This window comes from Neoarius graeffei, chromosome 2 (assembly GCF_027579695.1).
Source record: "Neoarius graeffei isolate fNeoGra1 chromosome 2, fNeoGra1.pri, whole genome shotgun sequence".
NCBI lineage: Eukaryota > Metazoa > Chordata > Actinopteri > Siluriformes > Ariidae > Neoarius > Neoarius graeffei.
Window position 1 is genome coordinate 121,493,667 of NC_083570.1, and position 21,512 is coordinate 121,515,178.

Consider the following 21,512-nt stretch of genomic DNA (forward strand, 5'->3'; position numbering starts at 1 on the left):
GAGTTGGAGCCTGTACAGAGAAGGAAAACACATTTGATGCAATCCAATAATCCTTTCATTCACTGTGACTATTTGAAGAAATGATAAACATTCTTCTAAAGCATCACTTGTGTTATTTTCTGTGGGTCTCTGTATGGACACAACATTCAGGCAGGAGATTTTTCAGCTCAAAATCTGATTTAAGACTTCTCTTTCACTGTTATTATATTAAAATTCAAGACAAGAGTATTATTTCAGATTTTTCACTCTCAGGTCTGATACAGGAATCCCATAACCTACAGGAACTGATAGAACAATATCAACAATTCAAAAACTCTTTAATTGTATAAGGGTGGTTCTCCACTATAGTTGCAAATTGGGATATGGACCTTGAGCAAACTGATAAGTTCATAAGGGAGAATTCTGGTAGCCAATTTTGGAGTTTTATCAAAGTATCTTCTTATTGCTCGATATGGCAAAATTCAAGGTCAAAGGTCAAGGTCATTTCAAGGTCAAGGTTGCCCTTGTCTCTGTCAGTATACAAGCAGGTCTCTGAAATGCCTAATAAATCCATAATCTCTGACCAAAATCAAAATGTAATTGACCCCAATTACAAATCTGGGCCTTATTATAAATAATTCTATTTGAAAATGTATATTTATCACAATAGAACAATAAATATATGTATTAAAAGGGTGCAGCGTTTGTGTACTGACAGCATGTTTGTGTACTGACATGTTCAAAAATAAGACAACGAAGTTGATTATTTGAGCAGAACAGTAAAGATCAATCATTCAACCAGGTAGTAAGTAGGGGAAGCTGGAAGTAAAATTAACAGTTTGTAAAAGGTGAGTACGGGGGGGGCAATTTCAAATTTTTAAGTCAGTACACAGACACTCTCAGAAATTGACTAGGCCTAATCAGAAAACCTTTAAAGATATCCTGGTAGGATACATGTACTAGGTAGGCCTATATACTAGTAGGTTGACAAAAGGGATCGAGAGACATCAAACTGTCATCCTATCAAATTGGTCAATACACTAACACAATAGTCAGTACACAAACAGACCCTGGTGTTAGTGTATGGACTGTTAGTGTATGGACAAATAGTTCATCATCTGGTCACCAGGGTGCAGATGTGTATATGATGCCTGTGCATTGTAGTCTAGTTGAAAGGTCTTCTAACTCACATTCATGGCACAAACATGTTTTCATGACAAAGCTGGGCCTACATCATTCTAGAAGTGTTAGTGTATTGACTGCTATTATAAATTCTGTTAAAAATTGCCATACAAACGTGAACAATGCTGGAAAACTACCACAATATGAAATTCAATGTTTCCCTCCCTTGAACTTGTGGGATTCCCACAATGCACTGCAGTCATCTCAGTAGAATAGTTCTGTCCATTTTCCCCAGGTGTCTCTAGTAGTTAGTACTGTTAGTGTACTGACTTAATTACTTGGGACACCAAAAATCAATTTCTTGGTGGGAAAATTTCTGACTAGTATTGGAAATATTTTCAAAATGTGCTTTTCTTCATGCTGCATGGACAATATTGATCATATTTCAATGGGTGACACAAAATAATACCAATAAATATTTTTCAGCAAGGGTTTATTTTCCTTCTGGGATGTATGAGACACACATTTTGGACCCCCTTGGGTACTTCCAATGAAAAATTCTACCAACACTATTATATTTGAGTGGATAAAATTTAATATCAATTCATTTTTATAATCAGTAGGAAGGCATATAAACACAGACACCCTGATTTTATTTAAAGGCCTGGTCTCAGAATACTTGTTAAGTGAGGTGACACCAATTTGCAACTATAGTGGAGAACCACCCATAAATCTCCCCCAGGAGGAGTTTGAGCAGTTGGCACGCATGCGCAGAACCGCTGCGCCATGACGGTGTGAGTCAGCTGACCGGGGTCACGTGAGAGCAGAGTTTCACTTCCGCATGAGCAGAGTGCTGTGTTTGCTGCAGCATGGCGGAGTCTAAAGCGCTTTACTGCGTTTATTTCACTTTAGTTCAGGCAGTGTGCTGTGTGAGTGGATTCATGGCGAACGGGGACACTTTCAGACGGAAGGTAAAGATGTTTACAAGGAATTATTTCAGAGGGAGATCATAAATATGCTTTTATTTTCATACAATAATAGGTTTTTCCCTTCCAGTGATTGTTATTGATCAGACTGGACTGATCTGATAGTTTTGTGTTTGTACACAGTGTGTATCCTGATCTCTAGGACTGCTCACAAAATGCCTTGAGTGTAATTTATTGACTTTGCCACATTTACACAAAAAAATGTGACAAGGAGGATAACAGGAACAAACACAAGAACACTGTCATTCCATACATTTCTGGTCTATCTGAGAAACTCAGGAGGATCTTCTACAAACACAACATTCCGGTACATTCATGCCCCTTTTCCACCAAAGCAGTTCCAGGGCTGGTTCGGGGCCAGTGCTTAGTTTGGAACCGGGTTTTCTGTTTCCACTGACAAAGAACTGGCTCTGGGGCCAGAAAAACCGGTTCCAGGCTAGCACCAACTCTCTGCTGGGCCAGAGGAAAGAACCGCTTATGTCAGCGGGGGGGGGGGCGGAGTTGTTAAGACCGACAACAATAACAAGACTGCGAAAGATCTCCATTTTTAAGTGCCGAGAAGCAGCAGCTGTACAAACGCGAAGTCATCCATTATTATTATTGTTGTTGTTGCTGCTGCTTCTTCCGTGTTTTTGCTTCGATATTCGCGCCAAGGTTTATGCAAGCGTAGTGACGTAACTGACGTATACAGCGATGTAATGACGTGGCTTCTCTTAGCACCACGAGCTATGGAAAAGCAAACTGGTTCTCAGCTGGCTCGCAAGTTGAACGAGCACCAGCACTGGCCCTGAACCAGCCCTGGAACTGATTTGGTGGAAAAGGGGTATCAGACCCAGTAACACCCTGAAGCAGAAACCGGTCCACCCTCAGGACATAATAGCCAGACACAAACAGGACAACGCAGTGTATGGTTAGCACTGTCACCTCACAGCAAGAAGGTCTGGGTTTGAGCCCCGTGGCCGGCGAGGGCCTTTCTGTGTGGAGTTTGCATGTTCTCCCCGTGTCCGCGTGGGTTTCCTCCGGGTGCTCCGGTTTCCCCCACAGTCCAAAGACATGCAGGTTAGGTTAACTGGTGACTCTAAATTGACCGTAGGTGTGAATGTGAGTGTGAATGGTTGTCTGTGTCTATGTGTCAGCCCTGTGATGACCTGGCGACTTGTCCAGGGTGTACCCCGCCTTTCGCCCGTAGTCAGCTGGGATAGGCTCCAGCTTGCCTGCGACCCAGTAGAACAGGATAAAGCAGCTACAGATAATGAGATGAGATATTGGGGAAACAAAACAACCGCTTCACAGGCGCATGGCTCAACACAGGAGAGCCAGTTCCTCAGGCCAGAACTCTGCTGTCTATCTTCATCTTAACAACAAAGGACACTCATTTCAGGATTGCAACATATGCATTTTAGCCAGAGAGGATCGTTGGTATGAGCGAGGAGTTAAAGAAGCCATTTTTGTCAACCTGGAACGGCCATCACTGAACAGAGGTGGGGGTCTAAGACATCATTTATCAGCCACCTACAATGCAGTCCTTGGCACACTTCCCAGACAACTGAATGCACACCAAAACCCAGCTGTTTTCAGTGACTCACAGGAGGACTGATGCCCTTTTTTTTTTAACCAACTTTATTGGACTGTTACAAAATAAACATAAAAATAAACATAATAAAGTAAGTCAGCCCAAAGGGGAGAACACGAACGGGCGACTCATGCAAGGTGTTTCCTCGAAGGTATAAAAGAGAAAAATCATACAATTAAAATTAGACTAAATTGATCTGTGGCAACCACAGTCACGGTACACAGACCAAGTACATGAAAAGTCCGTATTATAGGTGGAGGTCAGTAATTCAAAGTACAGCTTGAACAGGGATGATTTGAAAACAGGGAGGCTACGGAATTTATCTGGGGAAAAATATTTACATACATAGTTCCGAAAGAAATTATCCTCCATAAGAGTACGAAACGCCTCGTCTACTGAAGATACGCCCGTGTTTGCTGGGGTGATTCGTCCGGAGACCAGATGACAGAACGAAGATTGACGTCTCAGACGAGAATAAAACAAGCTGGTGACTCTTGCAAAGAAAGGTTGAGCTCGTGTAGATCCTCAGGCCCCGGTTCAGGATGATAAAATGTATAAAGAATAACCAGTGAATTATGGTTCTTGTAGAGCTCAACAACTATGAACTCGGCATTGTCTCTCTCTAGTTCTTGCCGGCGTCAAGCCTTGATTTCGGGCTTAACTGCAATAAGTACGCCCCCGCCAGTTTTGTTTACTCTATCCTTGCGAAAGATAGTGTATCCTGTAAAAATCTCCAAAGATAAGACTGACTCAACCAGCCATGTTTCACTAATGCAAACCACGTCGTACGAATTTCGGTAGACCAACTTTTACAGAATGGCTAGTTTGCATATTTTACGTGAAGGGTTCTCTTCGAGTGGAATGAGAGCCTTGACACTTCTAGCATTTAAATATAGCGCGTTTAAACCACGCTCAGATGGAGCATTAGAAAGGCCAGGGTTGGGGCTCAACGTCTCCTCCGAGCAAAAGCACGCCACTAGCGAATAACTTGAGAGCACAAGATCTTGAATTGAGTGACAGTGAATCCAAAATGGCCGATTGACGGCAGAGAGCCAAAGTGAAGTAGGCTTCTGATCCATATGGCAAATAGGCAGCATGTGACGGGCTGCCAAATAAAACAGGACGTAGATGGTGTCTTTGCAGAGGATTTCTCAGAGGTGTTTTACATCTGGCTAAAACTGTTAACGCACACAATGTGAGACAAAGCGGAGCTAGGAAACTGGTTTTCGGCATTTTTTTGTGTTTACTCCACAAAATGAGTTCCAGTGCTGGTTCACAACTCGTTCAACTTGCGAGCCAGCTGAGAACCAGTTTGCTTTTCCATAGCTCGCGGTGCTAAGGGAAGCCACGTCAGTTACGTCACTACGTTTGCATAAACCTTGGCGCGAATATCGAAGCAAAAACAACACGGAAGAAGCAGCAGCAACAACAATAATAAGGGATGACTTCGTGTTTGTACAGCTGCTGCTTCTCGTTGCTTAAAAATGGCGATCTTTTGCGGTCTTGTTATTGTTGTTGGTCTTAACAACTCCGCCCCCCTGCTGACGTAAGCGGTTCTTTCCTCTGGCCCAGCAGAGAGTTGGTGCTAGCCTGGAACCGGTTTTTCTGGCCCCAGAGCCAGTTCTTTGTTCAGTGGAAACAGAAAACCCGGTTCCAAACTAAGCACTGGCCCTGAATCAGCCCTGGAACTGCTTTGGTGGAAACGGGGCAAGGGAAAACCAGCAATCCATTGATCACCCCAAAGACTCTCTAGGCCGTTCACACCCAGCCCCCAGTGACCCACACCAACAGGATGACTCAACGACACCTTAGGATTGCTTCTCATCCATGAGAGGATAAATACCTGATACTCCTTATTAGTCAGACAGAACTGAAGAAGCGTTTCGGATGAGAGGTGAAACGTCTTCAAGCAAGTCCAGTTGCTCTCTTTTACCACCCACAGTTAGCTAATTATGAACAAATGAAATGTGACAGAAGAAAGGAACAGGACCTGCATCCCAATCATCACCTCACCCCTACATGCTCACACATAGAAGGCAAGGCAAGTTTATTTATATAGCACATTTCATACACAATGGCAGTTCAATGTGCTTTACAGAAGTAAAAACAAAAACAGTAAACAATAGAGAAATAAAATTACATAAAATAATTTTATTTTTATTCTAAAACAATTAATTAAAAGAAATTAAAAGAAAATAAGAATTAAATAATAGTAAAAAATAAAATAATAAAATGAAGTAGTAGTTCAAATAAGATGAGAAAGAAGAAAAAAACCCCAACAGAATAGAATAAAGAATAAAATAGGATAAAGTTAAAGTAAATTTAAAACATGCAGAGAAGTAAAGATTATAAAGAATGTAAAGAAGACAATATTTAACAGAAAGCATCTGAAAACAGCTTGGTCTTTAACCTAGATTTGAAGCTGCCAACAGCAGGAGCATTTTTAATGTCCTCTGGCAGTTGGTTCCATAGCTGCACTGCATAGTAGCTAAAAGCTGCTTCACCACACTTTGTTTTAACAACTGGTTTTAATAGTAAATTTTTCTGTTGCGATCTGGTAGATCTGATTGGGTTAGGCCGTTGCAACATATCAGAGAGGTAATTGGGCCCTGTACCATTTAGAGATTTGTACACCAGCAGTAATACTTTAAAATCAATTCTGTAGCTTACTGGAAGCCAGTGAAGGGACCTTAGAATTGGAGTAATGTGCTCTGTTCTTTTTGTTCGTGTGAGAACCCTAGCCGCTGCATTTTGAACCAGCTGAAGTCGTTTGATGGTCTTTTTTGGCAAGCCTGTGAAAAGGCCATTGCAGTAATCAACCCTACTAGAGATGAAGGCATGTATTAGTTTTTCCAGATCATTTTTTGACATAAGTCCTCTTAGTTTGGAAATGTTTTTTAGGTGATAAAATGCCGTTTTAGTGATTGCTTTCATGTGACTGTCAAAGTTTAGCTCGCTGTCAATGAAAACACCAAGATTTTTAACCATTTCTTTAGTTTTAATCCCTTTTGTGTCAAGAATAGTGGTAATCCTGAGTCTTTCATCTTTTTTTCCAAATAGAATTACTTCTGTTTTATCTGTGTTCAGCTGAAGAAAATTTTGTGACATCCAGCTATTGATTTGATCGATACACTGGTAGAGACATTCAAGGGGGGCATAATCATTAGGTGATAGAGCAAAATAAATTTGGGTATCATCTGCATAGCAGTGATACAAAATTGAATTTTTATTGATAATTTGCCCAAGTGGGAGCATATAAAGGTTGAAAAGTAATGGTCCAAGAATCGACCCCTGGGGGACACCACAGGTCAAGGACATTGACGCTGAGGAACAATTTCCCAGGGTAACAAAGAAGCTTCTATCTTTTAAGTATGATTTTAACCAATTGATAACTTTACCAGTCAACCCAACCCAATGTTCAAGTCGATATAGCAGTATGTTGTGATCAACAGTATCAAAAGCTGCACTGAGGTCCAGTAATACCAGGACCGATGTTTTGCCTGCATCAGTATTAAGACGTATGTCATTTATAACTTTAATCAGCGCTGTTTCAGTGCTATGATTGGCATGAAATCCTGACTGAAAATTATCAAAACGGCTGTTTGATATCAAGAAGGCAGTTAATTGATTGAAGACAATTTTTTCCAGGATTTTCCCGATGAATGGTAGATTTGATATTGGCCTGTAGTTATTTAACACTGAAGGATCCAGATTATTTTTTTAAGAAGGGGCTTTACAACAGCTTTTTTTAGGGACACAGGAACAACACCAGTCTCCAAGGATGTATTTATAATTTGAAGCACATCTGTAATTATAAGATGAAGAACAGACTTAAAAGTTGGTGGGCAGAATGTCCAATTCAGATGTTGAAGAACTGAGATTTTGTACAGTTTTTTTCAAGAGTCTCATAATCAATTAAACAAAATTCTGACATTGTGTTGAAGTTATCTATCTGTGTCATTGGTGATTGCAGTTTTTAAATTTTTTGCAACTGAGATATATTATGAGAAATATTCTGCCGTATTTTATCAATTTTACCTTTGAAAAAGGATGCAAACTCATTGCATTTATTAACTGAGAGAAATTCAGGTGCTAATTGTGGTGGGGGATTAGTTAGCTTCTCTACTGTTGAAAATAGCACACGGGCATTGTTCATATTCCTGCTGATGATGTTGGAGAAGAAAGACTGTCTTGCTTTACGAATTTCATAATTATAATTACAAAGGATCTCTTTATGGATTTGATAATGGATGTGAAGTTTAGATTTGCGCCATTTTCTTTCAGTCTTTCTACATTCTCTCTTTAGCAGTTTAACAGCCGGGTACTGCTTCCATGGTGCTTTCTGCTTATCATTGACTCTTTTTTTTTTATTTTGAATGGAGCAATATCATCCATAATTTGGGTCATATTTAAATTAAAAAATTCCAGTAAATCATCTACAGAGTCTGACATTTTGGTTGAGTTCTGAGAGAGAGCTTGCTCAAAAAGAGCACGTGTTGTCTTTTATGACTCTCCTACCTATAGTCGTTGAGCTATTCTGAATGTGAGGAGACATAGAAACTTCAAAGAAAACACAAAAATGATCGGATAAGGCCAGGTCAACAACAGTATTAGAAACAGTAAGACCCTTTGTGATGACGAGGTCAAGAGTATGACCACGAGAATGGGTCAGTCCCTGTACATGTTGTACTAGGTTAAAGTTATCAATAATTGCAAGTAGTTCTTTGGCATAAATGTTATCAGTATTATCTACATGCAAGTTAAAATCCTCAGATATAATAAGACAGTCAAACTCTAAGCAAATGACTGACAACAGTTCACCAAACTCTTCAAGAAAGACTTTGGCTGAATGTCTCGGAGGCCTGTAAATAGTTAATAATAATATGTTAGGAGAGCATGTAACAAGTGCACATAAGTGTTCAAAGGACATAAAATCAAGTGAGGATTGTTTACATTGAAAAGAGACTTCGAATATATTTGCGATCCCTCCACCTTTCCCTTGTCGGGTAACATTCAAAAAATTAAAATTTGGGGGAGCTGCTTCAATAAGGGTGGTAGCACTATTTGCTTGATCCAGCCAGGTTTCAGTTAGAAGCAAAAAATCAAGATTGTGTTTACAAATAAGATCATTAATTAAAAATGACTTGTTTAAAAGTGATCTAATGTTCAGAAGAGCTAGCTTTACAGAAAGTCTAGAAGTAGTATCTGGTTGTGCATTCTGATGCTGTTTTAAAACAGGAAGGAGATTAGATTGGTTCACCCCCAGGGTTAAATGTGCTCTGTTTTCTGTTTCTTATCAACACAGGAATAGTGTCATGGGGTCCCAGCTTGTTTTCAACACTACACCCATTTGCAGGGACCCAGAGTACATCAAACAAGACTTTCTAAATGTTCCATTTGGTTTAAGGGTGAAAGGATTGGAGATGACGTATCTTTTGGATGGTGAAAAAGATTTGTAGCCAGCTGAAAGTCCTGGACGAACACAATTTTGATTAACTGGGTACACTGCTTGTCGCGACAGATTTGGGCTGGAAAAAGAGAGTGTAGCCATTGGGAGCAATTTTTTCATGCTATTTGGGAAATCCATCCGAGGAGAAGTGGAGTCGTCTGTCCTTGAATGTTGGGAGGCCTGCAAGTCAGATGTTTGTGTGTCCTTGATGACGACTTGCAAAGATGATTGTTTAGGCTTTGTAACTATGTCAGTCTGCGACATCTTATCAACTGTTTTCCTCGGTGCTGGCTGAGAAAAGATTGCAAGTTTGTAGTGGTCTGCTAAGACTTTGGCTCCAATCCAGCTGAGTTCAGTGCTATTTGGCTTGTAAAATTCTTTGCGATTCCAAAAAAGGTTAAAATTGTCTATGAAGTTCATACCAAATGAAGAACAAGTTTTTCCAAGCCAGGTGTTAAGACTGAAGAGTCGAGAAAAAGCAAAACTTCCTCTCGCTGGGAGTGGGCCACTGATAAAAGATTGAATTCCAGTCTTGTAGAGCTCAGAAAGTTTTCTGAAATCATCTTGGACAAATAGCTGTTCTCTGAAAACATCATTTGCTCCCACATGCACAACGATACGTTTAATAGTTTTATGCTCGGACATGAGTTTCAAAATGCTGTCTTTGGTGTCAGAGATGGATGCATTTGGAAGACAACAAATAATCATCTCATAACCTTTTAATTGTCTTACAGTGGAATCACCAAGAACAAGGGTTGTGGGATCAGGTGGTGTTACGAGCTGCTTTTTGCCTCTTCTCACAGCTCTTCGATCTTGGTGTGATCTCTTTTTACTATGTGTTTGTCCGCTTGACAAATCCTCTTCCACATCCCTGAGGCATTCAAATTTGTTCTGAAGCCTTATGGGCTGTGGATTTTCCATAGGATTGTAGATCCTATTGTAATTTGTAGAACAAGCTGGTGTTGAAGTAATTACTCTTTGTTTTTGGGCTTAGCACCCATCATTTGCCAGTTTTCAGTACTCACAGCTTGAGTTATGAATTCTTCCACTTGATCTGCAATGTCCTCAGTCTGTCGGAGTGCAATCTCTGCATTCTCAGCCACTGTTTCTGTACTCCTTTCCTGAGATATCGCTTTTAATTCGTCCGTCTTTGGCAGAGCATTAATCTTTGATTCCAGAATAGAAATCCTCTGTTCTAGTTCCATGCATTTTCTGCAGGATTTTTTGCTTCCTGGCATTTAAAAAAAAAAAAAAAAATAGTGGAAATTAAATTAAAATTAAATTAAAAGCTTATAAAGATGAAAAATAAAATGAGAAAAAATAGTGGAAATTCAATGAGAAAGTAAAGTATAGAAATAAAGATTAAGAAAGCAGGAGCAAAGCAAAGAAGCATCCTACTCGCTTGAGTAGGAGGAGCAGAAAAGTCAAAATACATGCAAATGCATAGAAATACAAAGATTACACTATAAATAAGAAGCCATGGCCTGATGGTTAGAGAAGCAGCTTGGGGACCAAAAGGTCACTGGTTTGATTCCCTCGCCCAGCAGGAATGGCTGAAGTGCCTTTGATTAAGGCCCCTGACTGCTCCCCAGGCTGCTCCGGGTGTGCTGTATGTCACTCTGAATGAGTGTCTGCTAAATGCCATTAATGTAATGTAAATAATTCCACCATAATAACAGCAAACATTAGAAAAAAAATTGTGTTGACATGAATCAGGGTTCGTGTTGATGAATAAATATATGATCTATAAAATTTAAGTCAGACACCGGTACAACATCAGGACCACATAACAAAAAGTGTGTGGGGGGGGGGGAGCCAAATAGACAGACATGACGAAGGCTATCTGTTCAAAGCCAGGTACTAAAAATTGAATGAATCTGATGAATGAGCAAAACAATATCATTACATTTTCATTAGACTTTAATGTAGTGGTTAGCGCTGTCGCCTCACAGCAAGAAGGTTCCGGGTTCGAGCCCAGCGGCTGGCGAGGGCCTTTCTGTGTGGAGTTTGCATGTTCTCCCCGTGTCTGCGTGGGTTTCCTCCGGGTGCTCCGGTTTCCCCCACAGTCCAAAGACATGCGGTTAGGTTGACGTGAGGTGCCCTTGAGCGAGGTACTGAACCCCTGACTGCTCCCCGGGCGCTCTGGTGTGGCTGCCCACTGCTCTGAGTGTGTGCACGCGTGTGTTCACTGCTTCAGATGGGTTAAATGCAGAGGGTGAATTTCACTGTGCATGTGACAAATAAAGGTTTCTTCTTCTATAAGTTCCTTGTTTTGACTGAGAAATATCAACGGATAATGAAACAAAGGATTTAATGTAAGATGGCAAAGTGATCCAAGGCTCAAAAGATCTAAAAACATATGATTTCCTATAATAATCTTGTCTATGTTCATAAATAAGGTGGTAGTTGTTGTTCTTAGGAACAAAGTTCCGTGCATCATGACGAGGTCCAAAAGTACGCAGGTATTTCCTAATATCAATAGATATTAGACCATTTCTCGATTTAAAGAAGTCGTAAGTCTGCGATCTCCCTGCAGTATTCTAAAGGGAGTAGTATTACAAGTTGCATTAAAGACAAACCTGGTGTTTGGTTAAACTTCTGATCTGACATTTAACACAGAAAAGCAGGAATGAAGAATTATTTTAAAAATCTACACAAATATTACGTACAAGATTACGTACAAAATTTTAGCAGTAAATCTGCTGCTTCTAATCAGATCACAGAAAAAAAAAGCCCTAAAGTCATGGTACTGTGATATCTTAAAGTAATTGATAATGATATTGATGTTATATCGTCATTGCCCATTTCTGGTTTTATGGATAAAATGTCACTATTTTAAGATATCAAAAGGAGGAAAAAAAAAACATATCAGTGTCTGGTTTATGATGACTGGTGTAAAAATTACAAACATGGCATCAATAAACTGTGTACACAAGAAAAATATTGTTTTGAAAGATTAAAATAATCATTGCAGGGCTAAAATTTTGGTGCGAATCGATTCGCGTGAGTATTCGCGTAAATTGTTCCCCAGGCGAATCTCAACGGATTCGCGCAAAATATTCAAGAAATATCGTAATTTTATCGTAAAATAATCACTTCAACACAAATTCCACAAATGGTTTCGATAAACAAATGTTCTGCGCATGTGCAAAGTGTGTTTCACTCTCTTGGTGTTGCTTGCATCTAGTCCGCCGAGTACTCGCCAGGTGGCTTTTGTTGTCAAGAATAACAAGATGGCGTACTCCAGCTCAAGTGATAGTCAGCCAAACACCTCGAAATCCGTTGAAAAAATGAAAAGAATATCGCGGCGCAGTTTACAGGCGTGGGGCGATGACCTACTTGGACAATTATGACTTCGACTTTGAGGACGATTTCGCGGTCAAGGCGAGGTGTAATGGCCCTTTTCCACTACCCTTTTTCAGCTCACTTCAGCCCGACACGGCTCGCGTTTCGACTACCTCAGAGCAGCACGACTCAGCTCGCTTCAGCCCTGCTTAGCACCCAAAACTCGCACGGTTTTGGAGTGGGGCTGAAGCGAGCCAAACCGAGCTGGGTGGGGCTAGGGGCGTGAGGAGACACTCTCCTGTGCACTGATTGGTGAGGAGGAGTGTCCTCACACGCCCACACACGCCCCGCGAGCACGCTGGGATCTGTAAACACCGTAAACCCGGAAGAAGAAGAATTACGAGAATTTCTGAAGCCTTATGCGCCTCGCCTCATCTATACGCTCTTGCCAGTATCTGTTGGCGTTGTCGGTGACAACAAGCCACAGCACCAAGACCAGCAACACTAACGACTCCATGTCCTCCATGTTTATTGTTTACTATCTGGGTCATGAGACTACCGCTTAAAAGGCCACTGATGTCACTGTTTGCGCCGCCTAACGACGTCACGTGACATCCACCCACTTTCGCTAACTCCACCCAATGTGTCCACCCACTTCCAGCCAGCACGGTTCAGCGTGGTTGTAGTCGAAATGCAACTCCAACAGCCCCGCTCAGCTCGACTCAGCACGGCACAGCTCAGCCCAACTCGGCCGCGTTGGTAGTGGAAAAGCGGCATAAGACATGCAGCCTGCACTATGACAAAATCAAAGCACGGTGGGCATTCTGTTTCACGGTCGATGATCGTCACGCGCATATATATATATATATATATATATATATATATATATATATATATATATATATAATATAGCCTATACAGGAGTCTGACACACACAAAGTGCAGTCATTCAGAATCAGAAAGACAAGACTAATGAAATGAATGAATAAATATATGATAAACACACAAAAATACAGGTTACTGACATGAGAAAAGACAGAAACAAGATCCTCCATGGCTTGACCCCAGAATGTCACTCAGACAGCTCTACTCCTGCCAGTACTGACTTGTATGCCGTTGTGCATCCTGAGCCTGACTCTAGTGTGGCTGCTAGTAGTGATGATGATTCAGACTCAGCTGTCTGTGATGACGCAGAGTAAACTAAATGATAGTTTGGCATGACCCGGACACATTGGTGCAGTTAGGCTTCTGACATCCAGATGTTCTGTTGTTCAGTTTTTGATGATTAAGGACTGAAACAGAGTGATGAGTTTGTTACTGTGAATAACTATATGTATTGTAATGTTTACTGTAACAGTTACTGTATTTGCGGCAGGCTTTTGAAGATGTTGTCCTCGGCTCCATTCTTCAGTTGTTGACTTGATTAAGGAGTGAAATAAAAGTGATGTGTATTTTAATTACTGTAACTGGTACTGTATTTGTGGTTTGAGGGCTGAGTTGGAGGCTAACTGACTGCCTGTGAAAAGAATTCAAACTTGTACACACAGTCACAACAAACACAAAAGTTGTTGAAATTATTTTATTGGATTCTCAGGATTCTCGCAAAACCGTTTTGTGAGAATCTAAACAGATTCCTGCAAATTTTCACGAAATTCTAGCCCTGAATTACATCATCTCAAATATTTCTGTTCCTGGCCTGCCGAACTTCCCAGTGATGTTTAATTCAGTAAAGTGTGATTTTAAAACAAAGCCCAGTATTATAGAGATGGGAATAAAGTGTAAAAATAAAGTATTTATATTAATCATTTGGAATCACTCATGAATAATTCTCATTTTAAAATTGTATTTATATAATTATAAAATATATCTTTAGCTGGATGAGGAAGTCCTAGTGTGTGTGCGCGCGCGCACTCACGAGAGGGTGCCAAAACTAAACCACTGAAATCCATTCAAACCCTATTGGTAGAAAATTAAAATGCATGTTGTCTCAAGTTTCAGTTCTGACTTTCTAAAAGCCCTGGTACACTTCCACTCTTCACTTCTGTTCTTCACTTCCTCTTGTTGGCCGGTCATCGTGGCATGGCGTTTCAAACTCCAAACCGTTTTGGAGCGCGTCTCCCGTCATCATGAGCAGAGACAAGGCGACTGTTTTGGACAATCTCAGCTACAGGGACTTGATGTTTGACCTCACACTGATGTGTACGAGCTCCGCATTAATCACACAGTGTGTGTGTGTGGTCATGTGACCTTTCAGGATGAACACACACATCAGTACTCCACAATAAGGTGTGATATGATGGTGATGTGACCTTTGACACGCTGTACAGGGCTCGGATTTGGCTGTGGCGTGTCCCAGTGCGAAAATTATAGAAAGATCCAGCATGAATTGGAGCAAAAATCCTCATGATCTACTGGAATGAAACCCAAATTAATCAGTTACTTATTGAATATCTTATTTAATTTTTTTTTTTGTCTTCATGTTAATAATAATAATAATAATAATAGTAGCAAAATAAATTAAGAGAATAAATTGTTTAGAAAATATATGAAGGAATGAGTGTTATTTGTTTTAATTTATTTTACAGATGATTTTTGAAGCACAATCACTGTCATTATTAAATTTCTAAGTCGCATCTCCTCTTTCCCTGTTCAGGTGTCACTGGAGATGAACCCTGGGTTAGCCCCGTCCACAGAGTTGCCCCCTGGGGTCTCGGTGCTCCATGCACGGGCCCTCGGCCCCAACGACACGCTGCACTTCCTGTTCTGCAGCGGTGGAGCTCCAGCCCTGCTACTGATCCACACACACTCCAACGAATCGACGCTGGAGATCAACTGGAGCAGCTTCTTGAGTCCCAACCCAACCGGCAGTGTGAAGGTGGAACCCGAGAGCAGCGTGCAGTACCGAAGTGCTCTCGTCTTCACCCGCGTGAGTCTCACTGTCCCTCTGAGAACACTTCTGATCATGTGCTAATCAGAGCCGCGGTGGTACGCTGTGCCTCGGAAGTGAAATGTGAGGTGGTGAAAGCATTTCCTGTTTAACGAGCTGCTCCAGAACTTACAAATGTTGTTATAAAATGTGTATAATCTCCAGCACCTGGAGAGAGTTCTAGATCTGTGTACTCACAAGTGCTCTAGAACGCTCCATCTGTTGGAGCGGTGCTCTGGAAAGCTCACCCCACCCAGTACATGTGCTAGAACATTAGAACCAGGAAATGCTCTAGGAGGCTTGACCAGAACATTCAAACTCGGATGGGTTCTGATCAACCAGGAAGTGTTCTCGAAAGCCTGAAACCTTCTTCTGTAGAACATTTAAAACCAGAATGCTTTAGAAAGCTTGATCTTGATCTAAAAAGGCTGGAAGAGGAAACTCTCTAGTGCCCCTTTTCCACCAAAGCAGGGGCTGGTTCGGGGCCAGTGCTTAGTTTGGAACCGGATTTTCTGTTTCCACTGACAAAGAACTGGCTCTGGGGCCGGAAAAACCGGTTCCAGGCTAGCACCAACTCTTTGCTGGGCCAGAGGAAAGAACCGCTTACGTTAGCAGGGGGGCAGAGTTGTTAAGACCAACAACAATAACAAGACCGCGAAAGATCGCCATTTTTAAGCGGCGAGAAGCCGCAGCTGTACAAACACGAAGTCATCCATTATTATTGTTATTGTTGTTGTTGCTGCTGCTGCTTCTTCCGTGTTGTTTTTGCTTCGATATTCGCGCCAAGGTTTAAGCAAACGTAGCGACGTAACTGACGTATACAGCGACGTAATGACGTGGCACCGCGAGCGATGGAAAAGCAAACTGGTTCTCAGCTGGCTCGCAAGTTGAACGAGTTGTAAACCAGCACCAGCACTGGCCCCGAACCAGCCCTGGAACTGATTTGGTGGAAAAGGGGTATATGTGAGCTGCTTCAGAAGTGCGTGAGAGTGTTAAAACTGTGAAGCGTTTTAAACGACTGAACCAGGAAGTGCCTGAGAAATGTTCTCGAGCTGTGAAGGGTTTGTGTACCCGCTTCATATATATATTACAGCCATTTTGAAAGCTGCATCTGAACAGAGCAGCAATGATGTGTTGACTCAAACACGTATCTCTCACACGCGAGGAGGTAGACGAGGGTAAATGCCCTTAGGCGAAGTGTTCCAGGGCTGTTTCTAACACTTCCTGTCCTTTCAGTAACCTGAAGCTTTCTAAAGCATCTGATAAATCACACTGTGTCTTTTGGAGCAATAACTTTCCTATGTGACTCCATTTTTTTGATAATTTTTTTTTTTTTTGTGTGTGTGTGTCTCAGTTGTGGGAGTATGATGAGTCGAACAGCACGGGGCAGAATGTCTTGTCTCCATATGAGCTCAAGGACTTTGACTGGGACGATGTGAACAAGACGGTGGATTACACACACCACACGGCTCTGCTCTGTGGGAGACTCGACAGCAGCAACTCCTCCCTGTGTCTGCATGTGAGGACACACACACACACACACACACACACTCTGAGGAATGATGATTCTTCAAGGGCAGGTAACCTCCAGGTCTATATTACGAGCATCTGTAGTCTCTCATGCTGCTAAGATGATAAAGACGTTCTTAAAGGGCCAGCGCACAGTTTTCTGTTCATCAACTTTAAGCGTTCCACCATCTTCAGGACAGAGTTGTTTACGCTACTTTGCACTTTTTCAGTAAAATGACAAGCTGTTTTGTTTTTTTCCCCTCCATAACAGCACGCCCCCAAGTATTTTATTCCTTACGTAAAATATAAAAGCTTTTAAAGCTTTAGTTTCCCAAAATGCTATCCTAATAATGTTAATAATAATAATAATAATGAAAATAGTCACAATGAGACAATCATGGCGTGGTTCACTCCAGCCCCGTGTAGTCCAGAAGGAACGATCTAAAGTGGGCCACCTTGCACAATAAATGTTGTGAGCTATAAACACTACAAGCTATATATAGAAGCGATATCCACCCTAGGAATACCGACCTATTTACCAGAAAGAATCTAAAACGGTGAGGAATTGAGGGAGAAGTAGTGATTTTCATGAAACGTGGACGATGCTGGACGGATGACGGCCAATACTTGACTGTATAAACTCCGCACCTGTCAGCTCGATGAGATGATGATGTATTCATTTTTCTCAGTTTTCAGTGTACGATTCTTCTGGCCGAGAGGAGGCGTGGCCTAGTCTCCTCCACAATGCCAACTCCTCCCAGCTGCGCATCGTGTTGAAAGGTGTGATGCCACGAACCAACCAATCACATTTCGCCCTGGAACTCCAGACAGTGAGCGAGGTGGACCTTCAGACCCAAGTCGACATTCACAGGTCCATCGACGATGAATACACACCTTCCATCTTCCAGGTGGGCGTGGACGCAAAGTTAATTTACATATTACTGTATAATATTGTGTCTAAACTTGACATTCATAATCCTTCTTTCTCAGGTGTCAGAGTGGGTGTGGTCTCATGATAACTCCTCCTCCACGGTGGGATTCTCTCAGTGGAAGCCTGTAGTGTATCAGAAGAATCTTCCTGCCATTGAGGACGCAGCACCGTGCAGCCACTCAGAACCCGCCATCCTGCCTCAAGCTCCAGCCTCACACATCATCGCAGCCTATTTTACCCAGAATCCCCTCACACACGGTCTCAACATCACCTTTAACGTGACTTCTGAGCCTGCCCCAAACTCCACCCACTTCCTCAGCTGGTCAGTCAGTACACACAGCTCAGTGTTCATTAATAAAATGTGAAATATAATAATTTGCCAGAAATAAATATACAAAAATATTAGTTATTTCAATTTATGATCAAACATTTTTAATTTTATTTCACCAATAATTAAACCAATAATTTTAATTTCATGTAAAGAAATCGATCAGTAACAATATTGTGTGGGAACACAGGAAGATGATGTAACCATAGCAACAACTGTGCAACAGTAAATAAAATGGCAGTGAGTTTGTGATTATTTTCACGTAATTATTTTTTTTCTCTGTCTCAGGACCATGCTGGTGGGAGTCGGGACTCCTCCGTCAGATTTCTTCTCTGTGCTGGTGATCGCCATCATGGCTGTCGGTCTCGGTACTCCTCTCCTCCTCCTCATAGTGGGCGGAGTTTACATCTGTGTACGAAAAAGGAATATGCTCAGCCATTATGAAACGATCAACTGAGGCTGGCAGCTGCGACACGAGCCACACCCATATGTAAAAAAAAAAAAAAGATCAAAGGGAAGACATTTCACCTGACGATAAACCTCAATCAACTGATGTCATGCTGCAAGCCCCTCCCACGTGCATAAAATGACTACTGACTTATAGAATTTTTTTTTTTTTCTGTAAATCTATGTTCTAAATATTAATTACTTCAGTTTTTTTTTTAAATAATGTTGCAATAATAAGTCAACTGATATGGCATTCTAGGCCCCGCCCACTTGTGCAAACTGACTAATGCAAAGACCAGTGACAGGGCAAACAGCGAATAACAATCCACTGTGTTCTCTGTATAATTCGGCTCGGACCTGAGCATAATAACTGACCAAAAATTAATCAAGTCCGAGCTGAATGTAACCTCGACTGTGATGTAATATTTAAGCCCCGCCCATGTTTATACTGACCAATAAAACATCTCAATGACAAGACAAACAGCAAATCACAGTTCACGACACTTTCTGAAGCCAAGCTCTGTTTGAAAATGTAATCAGTAAAAATAGTTACATGCCCTGCCCACTTGTAGAATATAATGTGTAGCCCCACCCTTGTACAAACCAGCCAATGAGAAGTCATGATTTAATCACTGCTGGGAGTGTGAAAACTGACCAATGAGAAGAGTAGTAATTGACTGTGTCAATCAACTCTGTACCATATGTAGCCCTGCCCACATGTAAAAACTAACCAATGGTCAATCTCAGTTCACCATCATTGTCGTTCATATTAATTTCTCTCACTCCTTCCTTTCTTTCTCTCTCCATGGTGGAATTTGTCATTGTTTTTTACGGAGACTGACTGACCAATCAGAAGTCACCTTTGGATCTGAATGATGATTGGTGTGGGCGGGGCTTAATTAATTTGACTGCTTTTCACACAGTAATGGGGTGTGAACTGGAGCCAGACCTGGTGTTGGCTCAGGGATTAGAGAACCTTTTTAAGAAGCGGTTTAAGAATCAAACTGCCATGATACTGGATGTGGGCGTGTCCTAATACAGTATGTCAAATTACTGCCTTTGTCCCCTCCCTCTCCTGTTGTTCACACCATCACACTGGGGTTCTGTTCTATTTCTGTTAAAATGTTCTCACAGAGGGAGCACATCTAGTAAAATGTCCCCCAGCACTGTTGGATTCTGGACTCTGATTGGCCAGAAGGCATTGATTAATTCTCTATAACAGCAGCTCTGACAGTCGTGCAGCTGAGAATCACAGGTTTATATAAATGCTCGTTCACAGGGACTTGTGATGTTCCACACAACCCCGTCTGGTTTTATTGGTTGAATCGACCTCAGTGATTTTCAGAGGCGAAAGTGAGACTAAAACATTTCCACACAGAATCAGCCTCAGGGATGCTATTGTGTTTCACTGACTCACTTTACTGAAGGAGAACCCAGGGATCTGCGCTAGGGATCTACCGAGAACCTTTAATGGTTCCCACAGAAGGACAAACTGGAGAACCCTGACTTTTTTCTTCTCACCTCAAATTGTTTTATATGACTTGTATTGTGTACACAAAGACATACTGTATATTATTATATAACTTGCTCCTTTGTGACAAAATTGAAACACTTCAGATTTACAGGGAAAACATCTCTAAACTGCCTTATACATGATACTTTCTTTCTCTTGGGTTGTTTTTTTTTTTGTTGGTTTTTTTTTTACATTTTTCAAAAAGAAATTCACATGCTTTTGTATAAAATGCAGAGCTCTGGGAAGAGGGCAATATTCTGAGGAAAAATACCTCAAATTCTGAGATTTAAGGTGTAAATTTATGAAGGGAAAACCCCGTATTCTCTGAGACAACAATCATGCTTTCTGGCTGCAGTGCATTCTGGGAAATATTGGAAATCTGTTGCATTTTCTTCTTTTATATTGTGCAATAGAGGAGGAAAGACTGCATTTCCCCGACCTCTCGGCTCAGCCGTGGCGTCTGTGGTGTGATGGCGGTGATCTGCAAAGTGCAATAACACGGGTCTTTAACCTGCTATTTTTCCAAGGGTTTTTTTCCCCCTCATAAATGTATAACTTTTTAATCTGAGAATTTGCATTTTTCTCTCAAAGTTGTGACTTTCCAAGTTTTTTTTTTTTCTCAGAATATTACACACACACACACACACACACACACACACACACGCTCTGTAATTTACTTCTTTAACCAACACGGGCCCTAATACATCATCGTACTTGGGTTTATTTTGATGGACAGTAATCCACACTGAGATGCCATGAGAAAAGATCAGTCTTGACTTTAAGCTGTAGAACTGACCTGAGCATGATGTGTGATGTACAGAAGGTTTGTATGAATATGCATTTTGAATCTAACTGAAGAAATAAAATTCATGATTATATTTAAGACCATCTTGTTCCTGAAAGTTTGTTTGTTTTGTCAAACTTTATTATACACTCAAGTGAGTCTTACAAAAAATACTAAAACAGTAAATATAAATACACGTAATCAGTTTGTTGGACAGCAGTCTAAGATTAAAGATCATCCTTCATAACCAGTCCATGCTGACCTTGCTGGCCATTTGGCCAACTGCATTGCAAATCTCCACATTTACCAAATCCACACTGATTCCAGGTTTAATAGATCTGGAGCCTCGGATACAGAGACCTGCTGATCGAGTGAGGTAGAAGGACAGTTTGGTTCTCAGCCAGTCTACTGAAACACTCATTTCAAGGTCTTCTCACTCAGCTTTAAAGAAAGCTCTGTTAGAAAGCACTGTTTCTCTCCCACTTCCTCCATACAAACCAAAGGGCTGAAGGAGCCATGTTCAGTTTCAGTGATGTGTTGGTTTTAATGGTGTTTCTTCTTGTTTTCACTGGAAGTAAAGGCAGATTGTAGTTTCTGGTTTTGGTGGGTCTTTGTGAAAGGATGGAAGATCATTACATCGAAGGATGCACATTGCCCCCTTTGCCAAAAACCACGAGCAC

At 41.3% G+C, this 21,512-nt stretch overlaps 1 protein-coding gene across 1 annotated transcript; it reads left to right on the plus strand.

The window, feature by feature from the left end:
- The first annotated feature begins 1,946 nt into the window (after positions 1–1,946).
- glmp (glycosylated lysosomal membrane protein) lies at positions 1,947–20,931 on the plus strand. Its single transcript, XM_060915488.1, has 6 exons — positions 1,947–2,072; positions 15,048–15,320; positions 16,675–16,839; positions 17,519–17,737; positions 17,820–18,082; positions 18,377–20,931. Exons 1-6 carry the CDS (start codon positions 1,971–1,973, stop codon positions 18,543–18,545), a joined length of 1,191 nt encoding a protein of 396 aa, XP_060771471.1. The 5' UTR covers positions 1,947–1,970; the 3' UTR covers positions 18,546–20,931.
- The last annotated feature ends 581 nt before the right edge of the window (positions 20,932–21,512 follow it).

Coding starts and splice junctions, on each gene's coding strand:
- glmp (XM_060915488.1), top strand. CDS start 1,971: ATGGCGGAGTCTAAAGCGCTTTACTGCGTTTATTTCACTTTAGTTCAG. Junction 2,073..15,047: donor GGGACACTTTCAGACGGAAG/GTAAAGATGTTT, acceptor TTCCCTGTTCAG/GTGTCACTGGAGATGAACCC. Junction 15,321..16,674: donor GTGCTCTCGTCTTCACCCGC/GTGAGTCTCACT, acceptor TGTGTGTCTCAG/TTGTGGGAGTATGATGAGTC.